The sequence below is a fragment of the Setaria italica genome, chromosome IX (assembly GCF_000263155.2).
Source record: "Setaria italica strain Yugu1 chromosome IX, Setaria_italica_v2.0, whole genome shotgun sequence".
NCBI lineage: Eukaryota > Viridiplantae > Streptophyta > Magnoliopsida > Poales > Poaceae > Setaria > Setaria italica.
In genome coordinates this window covers 5,898,539-5,909,219 of record NC_028458.1, presented here as the reverse complement: position 1 = coordinate 5,909,219, position 10,681 = coordinate 5,898,539, and the positions used below count along the sequence as shown (strand labels likewise).

The 10,681-nt window shown below is 52.3% G+C and overlaps 2 protein-coding genes across 2 annotated transcripts; both read left to right on the top strand.

The window, feature by feature from the left end:
* The first annotated feature begins 1,267 nt into the window (after window positions 1-1,267).
* On the top strand, window positions 1,268-4,495 carry LOC101753373 (protein WRKY1). Its single transcript, XM_004981768.4, has 4 exons — window positions 1,268-1,508; window positions 2,163-3,096; window positions 3,187-3,312; window positions 3,853-4,495. Exons 2-4 carry the CDS (start codon window positions 2,177-2,179, stop codon window positions 3,989-3,991), a joined length of 1,185 nt encoding a protein of 394 aa, XP_004981825.1. The 5' UTR covers window positions 1,268-1,508; window positions 2,163-2,176; the 3' UTR covers window positions 3,992-4,495.
* Window positions 4,496-8,752: 4,257 nt separating this feature from the next.
* On the top strand, window positions 8,753-10,681 carry LOC101752967 (premnaspirodiene oxygenase). Its single transcript, XM_004981767.3, has 2 exons — window positions 8,753-9,722; window positions 9,805-10,681. Exons 1-2 carry the CDS (start codon window positions 8,826-8,828, stop codon window positions 10,432-10,434), a joined length of 1,527 nt encoding a protein of 508 aa, XP_004981824.1. The 5' UTR covers window positions 8,753-8,825; the 3' UTR covers window positions 10,435-10,681.

Genomic DNA, 10,681 nt, shown 5'->3' with positions numbered 1-10,681 from the left:
CTAAACAAAACCACAGTATACGTCTAGTACCTAGCTGATTTCGCACTTATCTAATTGCTAGTATTCGAGGCACCTAATGCTATATAGCCCATTGCAACCTATCACGCAAACTTCCACCCGTCTCATGAATAGTCCCCGATGCACCAAATGTCATAGTCTATTGTAACTTGTCATGTGAGCCTCGACACGTCTCGTGACTAGTACACCTAACACTATAGCATTATGCTAGCTGGCACAGAAACTTCCATGCATCTAATGTCTAGTATACGTATCACCCGCACGCAGGCCAAACAAACCACGATATACGTCTAGTATCTAGCCGGTTTCGCACTGGCTGGTATTCGAGGTACCTAATGCCATATTGCCTGTTGCAACCTATCATGTAAACTTCCACGCGTCCCATGGATAGTACCCAATACACCAAATGTCATATCTTACTGTAACTTGTCACATGAGCCTCGACACGTCTCAAGACTAGCATACCTTATGCTACAGTCTAATGCTAGCTGGCACGAAAACTTCCATGCGTCTGATGGCCAGCATGCGCATCGCCCGCGCAGGCCAAATAAACCACGACATACGATCGGTATCTAGCCGGTTTATCTCGTGTCCATATTATAGCAACATTAATTAAACACTACGAGACGTTGCTCTAGCTACTACTATAAATGAGATATCTAGAAAAAGATTTGCTATAACTGAGGACTGCATTGTTATATGATCTGGATATCCTTTGGGTTGGATTTAAAGTATATTTTGCTAGCACAATTAGTTCCAGCAAGAAAACTGCAGCAACACCACAAACTCACACACAGCGCACCACACCGGCATCCAACGCACGCGAGAGAGAGAGAGAGAGAGGGGCGAAGCCAACGCCCAACGCTCACGAGGAGCAGGAAGGGGGAGGAGAGAGAAACCGCGGGGCCCAGCAGACCACCACTGCGGCTGGCCTCTGACACAGCTCACACCTTTGACGAAACGGCAGCAGCCCGGCCGGAGTCCAGCGCCAGCAGCCCCACCACCACCACCACCCTCCCGAAGAAAAATAAATAAATAAAAATCCGAGACAAAGAAAAAGTCCAAGAGCAGGACAGGGACGGGCTCGATGGACGGCCGGGATCGCCCCGGGGCCCACCTCCCCCGCAGGATGTTTTGAGCACGCCCGGCCCGAGGAAGGAATACGAGACGAGAGAGAGAGAATAAAGAAAGGCGGAAAAGCGAGAGCACTGCCTGCGCGGCTGCGCCACCCCCCCTACCAGTATTTGTTTGTTTATTTATTTATAATCGCTCACTCTCCGCTCTGCCTGCCTCGCCCCCGTCCGTCCTTGGACTCACATATCACTCCGTCCCCGCAGACTGCCACCGCTGCTCCTCCCTGCTGCTTCTTCGTCGCCTGTACCAGCCGAGTGCGGGGGCGTCCCTGCCCTCCTCCACCCCACCTCTCCAGTTCGTCGTCTCCAGTCTCCACCGAGGCGGGGGCGGCGCGGCCGGGGGCTTCGCTCCGCGAGGTATGCTGACTGCCTTCTCCCGCTTCGTTTTACGGTCTTTGCATGCGCGTATGTGCTCTGTTGATTCTGTTCGGATTCGGTGCCGAGCTTTGCGCCATGGATGGGGAGCACCGGAGCGGAGTAGCCGATTGCTTGCCGGTGTAGATTTTTTTCTCTCCCCGATTGTTTTTTCCTAGTGGTTGTGTTTTAAGGGGACGAAGAGTAGGAGGGTGGTGGTCTGCTGCGGGGTTCTCTCTGCCTGCTAGCGTCGTGTAGGTTTCAGGTGTTTGTTGGGTTGTCATGTTGCCTAATTTTAGTACTGATTTGGACCATTTGAGCGCCATGTCGCCGTGCTCGGATGCCCAATTCTAGCGCGCCCCGGTCGCCGAAATGCCGCCCTCATGTGCCTCATCATTGTGGGGGGAATCTGCCGCGGCGCCGAGTCGAGCTGCCACTTATTTATTCGGGCTCGAAATCTAGGGGGAGGTTGCGGTCTTTTATGGCATGGAATGATTAGAGCCGCCACCGGCGTATCAACCTGTGTCCCTCTTGTAGAGTACTACCGTGTTTTTTTTTTCTTTTGTACTGAAGGAAATGTTTGCGGTATAACTCCAAGAAATGCTGTGTTTTGCTCAAGCAGAGGCTGATTTCAGTGGGTGGTTTGGTTGGTTGCAGGGAGGGGGAAGGGGATGGAGGGGATGGAGGAGGCCAACAGGGCGGCGGTGGAGAGCTGCCACCGGGTGCTGGCGCTCCTCTCCAACCCGCGCGGCCAGCTCGTCCCCAACAAGGATCTCGTCGCGGCGACGGGGGAGGCCGTCGGCAAGTTCGGCTCCCTCACCGCCAAGCTCTCCAACTCCAACGGCAATGGCCTCCAGGGCCACGCCAGGGTCAGGAAGATCAAGAAGCCCCTGCCCATCTTCGACAGCAACCTCTTCCTGGAGAGCTCTGCGGTGGCCGTCGCCGCTGCCACTCCAGCCAAGGCGCCCAGCGCGAGCCCGATCACTGGCCTCCAGCTGTTCCCGAGGTACCAGATGGAGGGCTCGTCGTCAAAGGATCCTATCAGGATCCATACCCAGTTCCCCAAGAGGTTGATGCTAGAGAACCCGGCTGCTGCTTTGGAGGGGCCATCTTCGCAGGCCCCTCCGGTCCATATGGTCCAGCCGGTGTCCGTCGCGCCCCCAGCGGGGACGCCGACACCGGCATTGCCTGCAGCACACCTTCATTTCATCCAGCAGCAGCAGAGCTACCAGAGGTTTCAGCTCATGCAGCAGATGAAGATTCAGAACGAGATGATGAAGAGGAGCATTGGGGATCAGGGTGGTAGCTTAAGTGGCGGTGGCGGGGGTGGTGCTAAGGGGGTGAATCTCAAGTTTGACACCTCGAATTGCACGGCGTCATCGTCTCGCTCGTTCCTTTCATCTCTGAGCATGGAAGGGAGCCTTGCGAGTTTGGATGGAAGCCGGGCCAACAGGCCTTTCCAGCTAGTTAGTGGCTCTCAGGCATCTAGCACGCCTGAGCTGGGCCTTGTGCAGAGGAAGAGGTGCACTGGTAGGGAGGATGGGAGTGGTCGGTGCGCAACTGGGAGCCGGTGCCATTGCTCGAAGAAAAGGTTGGAATTCTTGGTGATGAGTTTGTAGCTGGCTATTGATCTCATGATCCCTTTTTTTTCTGAATATCACATTTTTGTATGTAATTGCAGGAAGCTGAGGATAAGGAGGTCCATCAAAGTCCCTGCAATAAGCAACAAGGTTGCAGATATACCAGCTGATGAGTTCTCATGGAGGAAGTATGGGCAGAAGCCCATAAAGGGATCCCCACATCCTAGGTACTAAATACTTGGCCCTCGTTGACCCTTTAAGCTAGAGTATAATGCTGTTCATATTTAACACGTCTTTGTTCTTCTATTGATTTTGTACTCGCCAGTTTATAGTACAGCCGTTGCCATTTGCTGACTCGATGGTATTTAAGTTACACGCAACACAACTACCATTTTTCTTGAGACCAAGTTAGAATGTCTTGTTTACCTATTCTGCGATACATGGTCACCGACGAAGTAGACACCACAAAGGATTAGTGATACGACAAATCTGAGCAAATGTTTTGCCTCCTACTGTTTGGATGATGCTTATAGCTTTGGGTTATTTTGCTTCTAGTGGAGTCATTTTGTTCTGTTACCTGATTTGCAATAAGCATTCTGACTGCTGAGCATACATGTGGTTTGAAAGAAACCTGTTCTGATTCTGGTAGTATGGCTGTTGCAATCCAAGAAAGGTTATAGCTGGCCATCCTCTTCGCAACACAGTTATCTTGTTCCTTTGTCAAATATGCATATTGTAAATATTCACATAAGCTCACTGCCTTCCAGGGGTTACTACAAGTGTAGCAGTGTGAGAGGCTGCCCAGCAAGGAAGCACGTCGAGAGGTGCGTCGACGACCCCTCGATGCTGATTGTTACCTATGAAGGCGATCACAACCACAACCGAGTGGTAGCCCAGCCAGCCTGATCTTTCAGGCTATCAGTTGAAGACCTGCTTCTATAGCCATCCTCCCTACCTAGACAAGGGAGGACAAAAACAACAACAACCAGAAGAAGAGACTAGTGTCTGTACATATGTTCTGCTTCTAACAGTTGGGGAGGGGGGGAGAGTCAGTTAGCTAGCTCTTTCAGAAGAACCAATGGCGAAAGAAGGAAACTTATGGTGCAGGTGGTCGGTGGCGAAAGCCGAAAGGAGTGTTAGTTCCTCATCAAAGACTCATAGTTTTGTAGCTTTGATTTCCCTTTTGTGTTAAAATGCTGTGCTAGGAGGGCCCATCCTGTGGTTTTGCAGCGCGACATTGAGCTGCAGTTGTATGTCTGGGGATGGTGTTACTGTGTTAGGGGATTGGATCCGAGAAGAAGGCATAAGGCAGGGAAGTGCCTGTAAAAGTTGCTACACCTAGGAACAGAATGTACCCTCATCTTCAGTCGGTGGTACAATCTTTGTTGAGGCAGTGGGTTTGGTTTGGTCTGTCTGTGGTGCGTTGTTTGTTAGCGCGATCGTGATGCTGCGATGCGTGGGACTGCCGCCTCTGATCGTGCGGCAGTCGCAGCGGCACTCGTACTGGGGCGTCCTGCCGTTTGAGTTCCCTGCGATCTGCCTGTACGTGGTGGTGTCTCGGCTGTCTTGAGTTCTGACGATGCTTAGACAGTTCGACATCTCCATGACTCCATGACAGTGGCCTTGGTGGTGGGACCAGGGATTCACGAGCGAGCTATCTCTGATCTCTCTCTTGCCGGGTCGTCGTGGACTCGTGGGCCGTTCACCCTGGGCAAATGCGGCATTTGTATAGTAGCCGCGATTTGGCACGCCATGTCTTCCGCAGTTCAGTTTTGCGTGCCCAGCCGGCCAATTTGTGGGCGGCTGAATCGGCCGCAGCCGATGTTTGGCTTGGCCGTCACGGGTGAGCATCCAAACGAGCCCTTAAGCCCTGGTGACCGGTGGACATGGTTAAAGCATGCTTTGCCGAGGTCTCCAACCAGTGGAGACAAGCAGAACCGCACACTACCGCAGGGCGCCTCGGAAGGCTTTTCTTCGCCTGCTGAATTGGCCGGGCAATTGCCTCTACTGGGCCGTAAATTGCCTGAGTTGTCATTGGCCCAATCAGCAGCCAAAATTGGGCCTAAACATACTGCGCGCCTGCGCCGCGTACGTATCCACAAACGAACGCACAATGGACCGAATTGCCGGTCCGTGGAAGAGCCTTAAATTTCTATTGGACACAATGGGCCGGCCCATTTTCTAGAAAAAGGGCCAATGTGAAGGTTAGATAGTACTAGAATTTCTTTATTTAGGGATCGGAGACGTGGACAGCGGCGGCAGCTCATAGAAATGGCACATGAGCCCTAAGATAGGGGGAAGTGGCATATGAGAAAAATACGCGATCTCTTTATAATCCATTTATTTATTACCATCACTAACGTGTAATACCACTCCACCCTTTTTTTCCTGATTTTCTTCTCATCTTCCTCCTTTCGTTCCAATCGCCCCTGTAGATCCGCCCATGGCATGTTGCATACATACTCATTACAAGTTTGGTTCGTATACATGCGCGCACGTTTGCACCAACCATCGAGATGATGTACCTAGCTAGTCGGTGCAGGCGGCGGGCGAAACGAACGTTGGACACAGAGGCTGTGACTTCAGTGATTTGGTTCCAGTTCGATTCTCCAGGTTTGGTAAATTAATTCGCACTTACTCAGCTCTTCAGACATCACATTCATTTTAATTCTCACTCGCTTTTATCATTTTTGAAACATGGATTTTTTTTTTCTTTCTCCCGTATCCGCGTGAACTGAAGCAATGTGCAAAACTTGCGTGAAATTCCGTCCACCGTACTCCCTCCGTTCCAAATTATAAGTTATTCTAACTTTCTTTCTTGGAGAGTCAAACTATTTTATGTTTGACCAAAATTATAGAGAGTATCACAAAAGTTTATGGCATCGAAGGGATATATTATGAAGATATATTTAATAAAGAAACTAATGGTACTTATTTAATATCATGAATGTTAGTACTTTATTATTTCAATTTGATCAAACTTGAGATGTTTTGACCCTCTAAGAAAGTTGGAATGAACGGAGGGAATAGAATTGAAGGCCACCGTTGCCAAATTAATAGCATGGCATCTCATTTTGCAAGTTAATGTGTGTACAGTTGGGCATATTCCCAAGACTGAAATAAGCGGTATAATGACAAACAGTCTGTTCGCTTTAGCTTATTCAACCGGCTTATCAGCTACCAAACAGTGTTTTCCTTTCACAACAAATCAGCCGTTTCAGCTTTTCAACCGGCTTATAAGCTGAAGCGAACAGGCCAAAGTTTCAGGCGTGTTTTAGTAACAGATACCAAATTAACGGCCGATTTCAGCATGCATGTGTCTACGGCGCACTAGCGCTCACCAATTAAAGTGAGTAACAGATACCAAACCGCAAGTGGTAGCTCTAGTTCGTCGGTTTCTGTACACACGTTCATTAACAATAATAAAATATAATAAAAATCCTTTTCAAATTTGTTAAGCATACATTATCGCACGAACCTGATGGCCACTAGTGCACACACAAACCCGTCACAGCCGAACGGACAAGACGGAGAACGGAAGCACGTGAGAGAGAGAGAGAGAGAGAGAGAGAGAGAGAGAGAGAGAGAGAGAGAGAGAGAGAGACGCGCCTTGAGTTTATACTAGAAGCCTTGCAGTTTTATACAAGTGGCCAAGTGGGGTGACCGGCCGGTTATCAAACCGTGCTTAATAACCGGCGCCGGCTTAATAGTGGTGGGTTTCACGGTCACACGGGTACGTGAGACGAGCAGAGGTGTCGGCATACGATTCCCGCAGCAGCAGATGTGCCCGATACCCCTGCCACAAAGCGTGTCGTGATGCGCGACCAAATGGTAATAAAGCAGTGTAATATGCTACGTCACACGCATGACACATATATGACACGTGCAGTACGTCCTTTACCTAAACAAAAATTATGTTACGTACGACGACCACAGATGCCGATTGAGGGATTGGTTGGTCAAAAATCAGGATTCCTTTTCTTGCTGTTTGTTTGTAACATCAACATGCATTAATACGTGTTTTATTCTAATTTCTACCTATATATCGTGGACCGGGGGAGAGAAATGACCAGAGAGCGCCTGCTAGAAGATAAATGGTGGACCCAGGGATTATATAGTCATCCAACTCTTGCCCATTTTTATGCAGCAGGTGAGGAGCATATACACGTACTTGCATCTTTTTTTTTCTGAAGCAACTGAAATGATATGCACATACCTTGAGAATATCCGAATAATGTTGATATTATAACATCTCCTTACGTGCATACTGGGAGTATATCCAGCAGAAATTCAGAGGGGGCCAGTGACATGCAATCAACTAGATTAGTAGTATAAACACACGATTAACCGTTACTGAAAGGAAAGTTCCAAATGCAGGGGGTGCCAAGGCCCACCTTGGCCATCACTATCCTCCGCCCCTGAGTATATCACTGCACATTCCATTAAGCCAAAGTGATAATACAAAGAGAACTCACGGTCTGACAGCCAATGGCACACAGCATCTCGGTCGGATGCTCTATTGCTCTTCATAGACTCAGAGACAAGCGCCCAGCCCGACATGGTTGCACTTGTAACTCATCTCGGCTGCGATAGCAATTGATCGAATGGCCTGTACTGTGCCCCGCGTTCTATCACTCTCACGTACGTACGTCAGAGCTCACCTGCGTGTCAAGAAAAAGCTGCAAACACATGCACCGAGCTTCCTCGAAAGCCCAGATCATGCACATATGCAATGCACGCATGAGGTGATTCCGCGACAGATTTGCTCAAGCTGACGAGACTACTTGGCTTCAGTCAAGTCAACCAAGTAGCATGCAAAAATATGTGATTAAAGTATTGGAGACCGAATGGTAGTCGCATAATCAAATAGCAGCATATACTGTGATATATAGGGCAGCATGGTAGGTACGTACACGTCGACGCGTCACGTTTGACACGCACGCGCTAAGCAGTAAGCACCGTGCACCCCTGGCCCGTAGCTGAGCACGCAGTAAATTTTAGGATTATCCTGCCATCCACCGCAACACGGTGGGGGCGTCTTGGCTGAGGCCATGCGGGGCGTACGTGTACGCTGGACTCTAGTAGGAACGAGCATGTATCATGCGTCAAAGCTGCGACTAGCAAACAATCTACTGCACGCTGCATGTTTCGTCGCACTCACTACGATCGATGGCCTGACGGATCATTTGATCAGAAAACCAATCGAGATGTTTTGTCGCGTCGCCATCACGTGCCGCGGTCTCATCGGGTCGCTTTTCTTTTTTTTTTCTCTCCAGATCCGGGGGATCAACATTCAACAGTACAGGAGATTGCCATCACATGCAGATCGGCGATGGAATGGTACCACGCCACACTTGCCATCCTACGGACGCATGGTACGTGTACTCTGCGTAGCAAAAAATTGCTCCCATCAGGCACCACCGCACACGTTATTCACGTATGTGACCGCTGGCCTTGGCCTGCAGGGTAATTCATTAATTCAGTGCGTGTGAACAAATGATCGGTGCTCCATGTTTAAGTAATGCTCGGACCTTGACGAGACGAGAGAGTTGCGTCACATCGTGACGACATGGGGCAATAATGCATATGTGTATGGTACCCTAACCCTAGCTACTCGCACTATATATACGAGCCCCATCCCAGGCATCAGTGAACCATCAACCAGAGTCCACTACACTCGACAGCAAGCTCAGCAAGCAAACTCAGCAGCTAGCTACTGTACTAGCAAGAACCCGCAGCCATGGACGAGTACTTCTACCAGTCGCTCCTCCTCTCCATGGCCGCCGTCGCACTGCTCCAGCTGGTGAAGCTCGCCCTGAGGCCGAGGCCACGGCTGCCGCCGGGGCCGTGGAAGCTGCCGGTGATCGGCAGCATGCACCACCTCGTCAACGTGCTGCCCCACCGCGCGCTGCGGGACCTGGCGGCCGCGCACGGCCCGCTCATGATGCTGCAGCTCGGGGAGACGCCGCTCGTGGTGGCGTCGTCCAAGGAGGCGGCGCGCGCGGTGCTCAAGACCCACGACACCAACTTCGCCACCCGGCCCAAGCTCCTCGCCGGCGAGATCGTCGGCTACGAATGGGCCGACATCCTCTTCTCCCCCTCCGGCGACTACTGGCGCAAGCTCCGCCAGCTCTGCGCCGCCGAGATCCTCAGCCCCAAGCGCGTGCTCTCCTTCCGCCACATCAGGGAGGACGAGGTGGCGCTGAAGCTGGAGGAGATCCGCGCGGCGGGGCCGTCGGCGCCAGTGAACCTGAGCGTGGTGTTCCACAGCCTCACCAACAGCATCGTGTCGCGGGCGGCGTTCGGGAAGAAGCGGAAGAACGCGCCGGAGTTCATGGCGGCCATCAAGGCCGGCGTCGGGCTTTCGAGCGGCTTCAGCATCCCGGACCTGTTCCCGACGTGGACCACCGTGCTGGCCAAGGTCACCGGCATGAAGCGCAGCCTCCAGGACATCCACAGGACGGTGGACTCCATCCTGCAGGAGATCATCGACGAGAGGAAGGCCATCCTCGACGAGAAGGTCAGGAGCGGCGCCGAGAACGCCGAGGAGAACCTCGTCGACGTGCTCATCGGCCTGCAGGAGAAAGGCGGCTTCGGCTTCCACCTCAACAACAGCAGAATCAAGGCCATCATACTGGTACATATCCTTAGCATTTCCATGGAAATAGTCACGTAGCTCGATAGGTCTGCGTCATTGATGAGGCTGAGCACGCACGCAGGACATGTTCGCCGGCGGGACGGGGACGTCGGCGTCGGCAATGGAGTGGGGAATGTCGGAGCTGATGCGGAACCCGGAGGTGATGAAGAAGCTGCAGGGGCAGATCCGGGAGGCGTTCCATGGGAAGTCAGAGGTGACGGAGGCCGACCTGCAGGCGAGCAACCTCCGGTACCTGAAGCTGGTGATCAAGGAGGCGCTGCGGCTGCACCCGCCGGCGCCGCTGCTGGTGCCGCGTGAGAGCATCGAGCCCTGCGAGCTGGACGGATACACGATCCCGGCCAAGTCCCGCGTCGTCATCAACGCGTTCGCCATCGGCCGCGACCCCAAGTACTGGGACGACGCCGAGGAGTTCAAGCCGGAGCGGTTCGAAGACGGCGGCGTCGACTTCATGGGCAGCAGCTACGAGTTCCTGCCGTTCGGCGCGGGGCGGAGGATGTGCCCCGGCTTCAACTACGGGCTCGCCAGCATGGAGCTCGCGATCGTCGGGATGCTCTACCACTTTGACTGGTCGCTGCCGGAGGGGGTTGCTGAGGTCGACATGGAGGAGGCACCAGGCCTCGGCGTGCGTCGCCGCTCGCCGCTGATGCTGTGCGCCACCCCGTTCGTTCCGGTGGCTGGCTCGACGAAGTAGCCTGCTCGCCGCGTAGGTTGCATGCATGCAAACAGGCGCTCCCGCACGGCCTCGTGCCCACGTGCCGACCGAGCACCGAATATATCGGTCCGCGCTGCAATTATTCTATACTGATGTGGTGTGTTGCGCGTATATGCTGTACACTGTGCTGTGTGCTGGCTGTGGTTAAGTTTGTACTGGTAGTCTGGTATGTATCGCGACCCAAAATAATTGAGGCCTCTTGTGGCTATAATTCACCTGAACTGAA

What these genes read in the sequence shown, in the direction of transcription:
- LOC101752967 (XM_004981767.3), top strand. Translation starts at nt 8,826, where the DNA reads ATGGACGAGTACTTCTACCAGTCGCTCCTCCTCTCCATGGCCGCCGTC. An exon ending in GAATCAAGGCCATCATACTG is followed by an intron (nt 9,723 to 9,804) that starts GTACATATCCTT and finishes GCACGCACGCAG; the next exon opens with GACATGTTCGCCGGCGGGAC.
- LOC101753373 (XM_004981768.4), top strand. Translation starts at nt 2,177, where the DNA reads ATGGAGGGGATGGAGGAGGCCAACAGGGCGGCGGTGGAGAGCTGCCAC. An exon ending in TGCCATTGCTCGAAGAAAAG is followed by an intron (nt 3,097 to 3,186) that starts GTTGGAATTCTT and finishes ATGTAATTGCAG; the next exon opens with GAAGCTGAGGATAAGGAGGT. An exon ending in AAGGGATCCCCACATCCTAG is followed by an intron (nt 3,313 to 3,852) that starts GTACTAAATACT and finishes ACTGCCTTCCAG; the next exon opens with GGGTTACTACAAGTGTAGCA.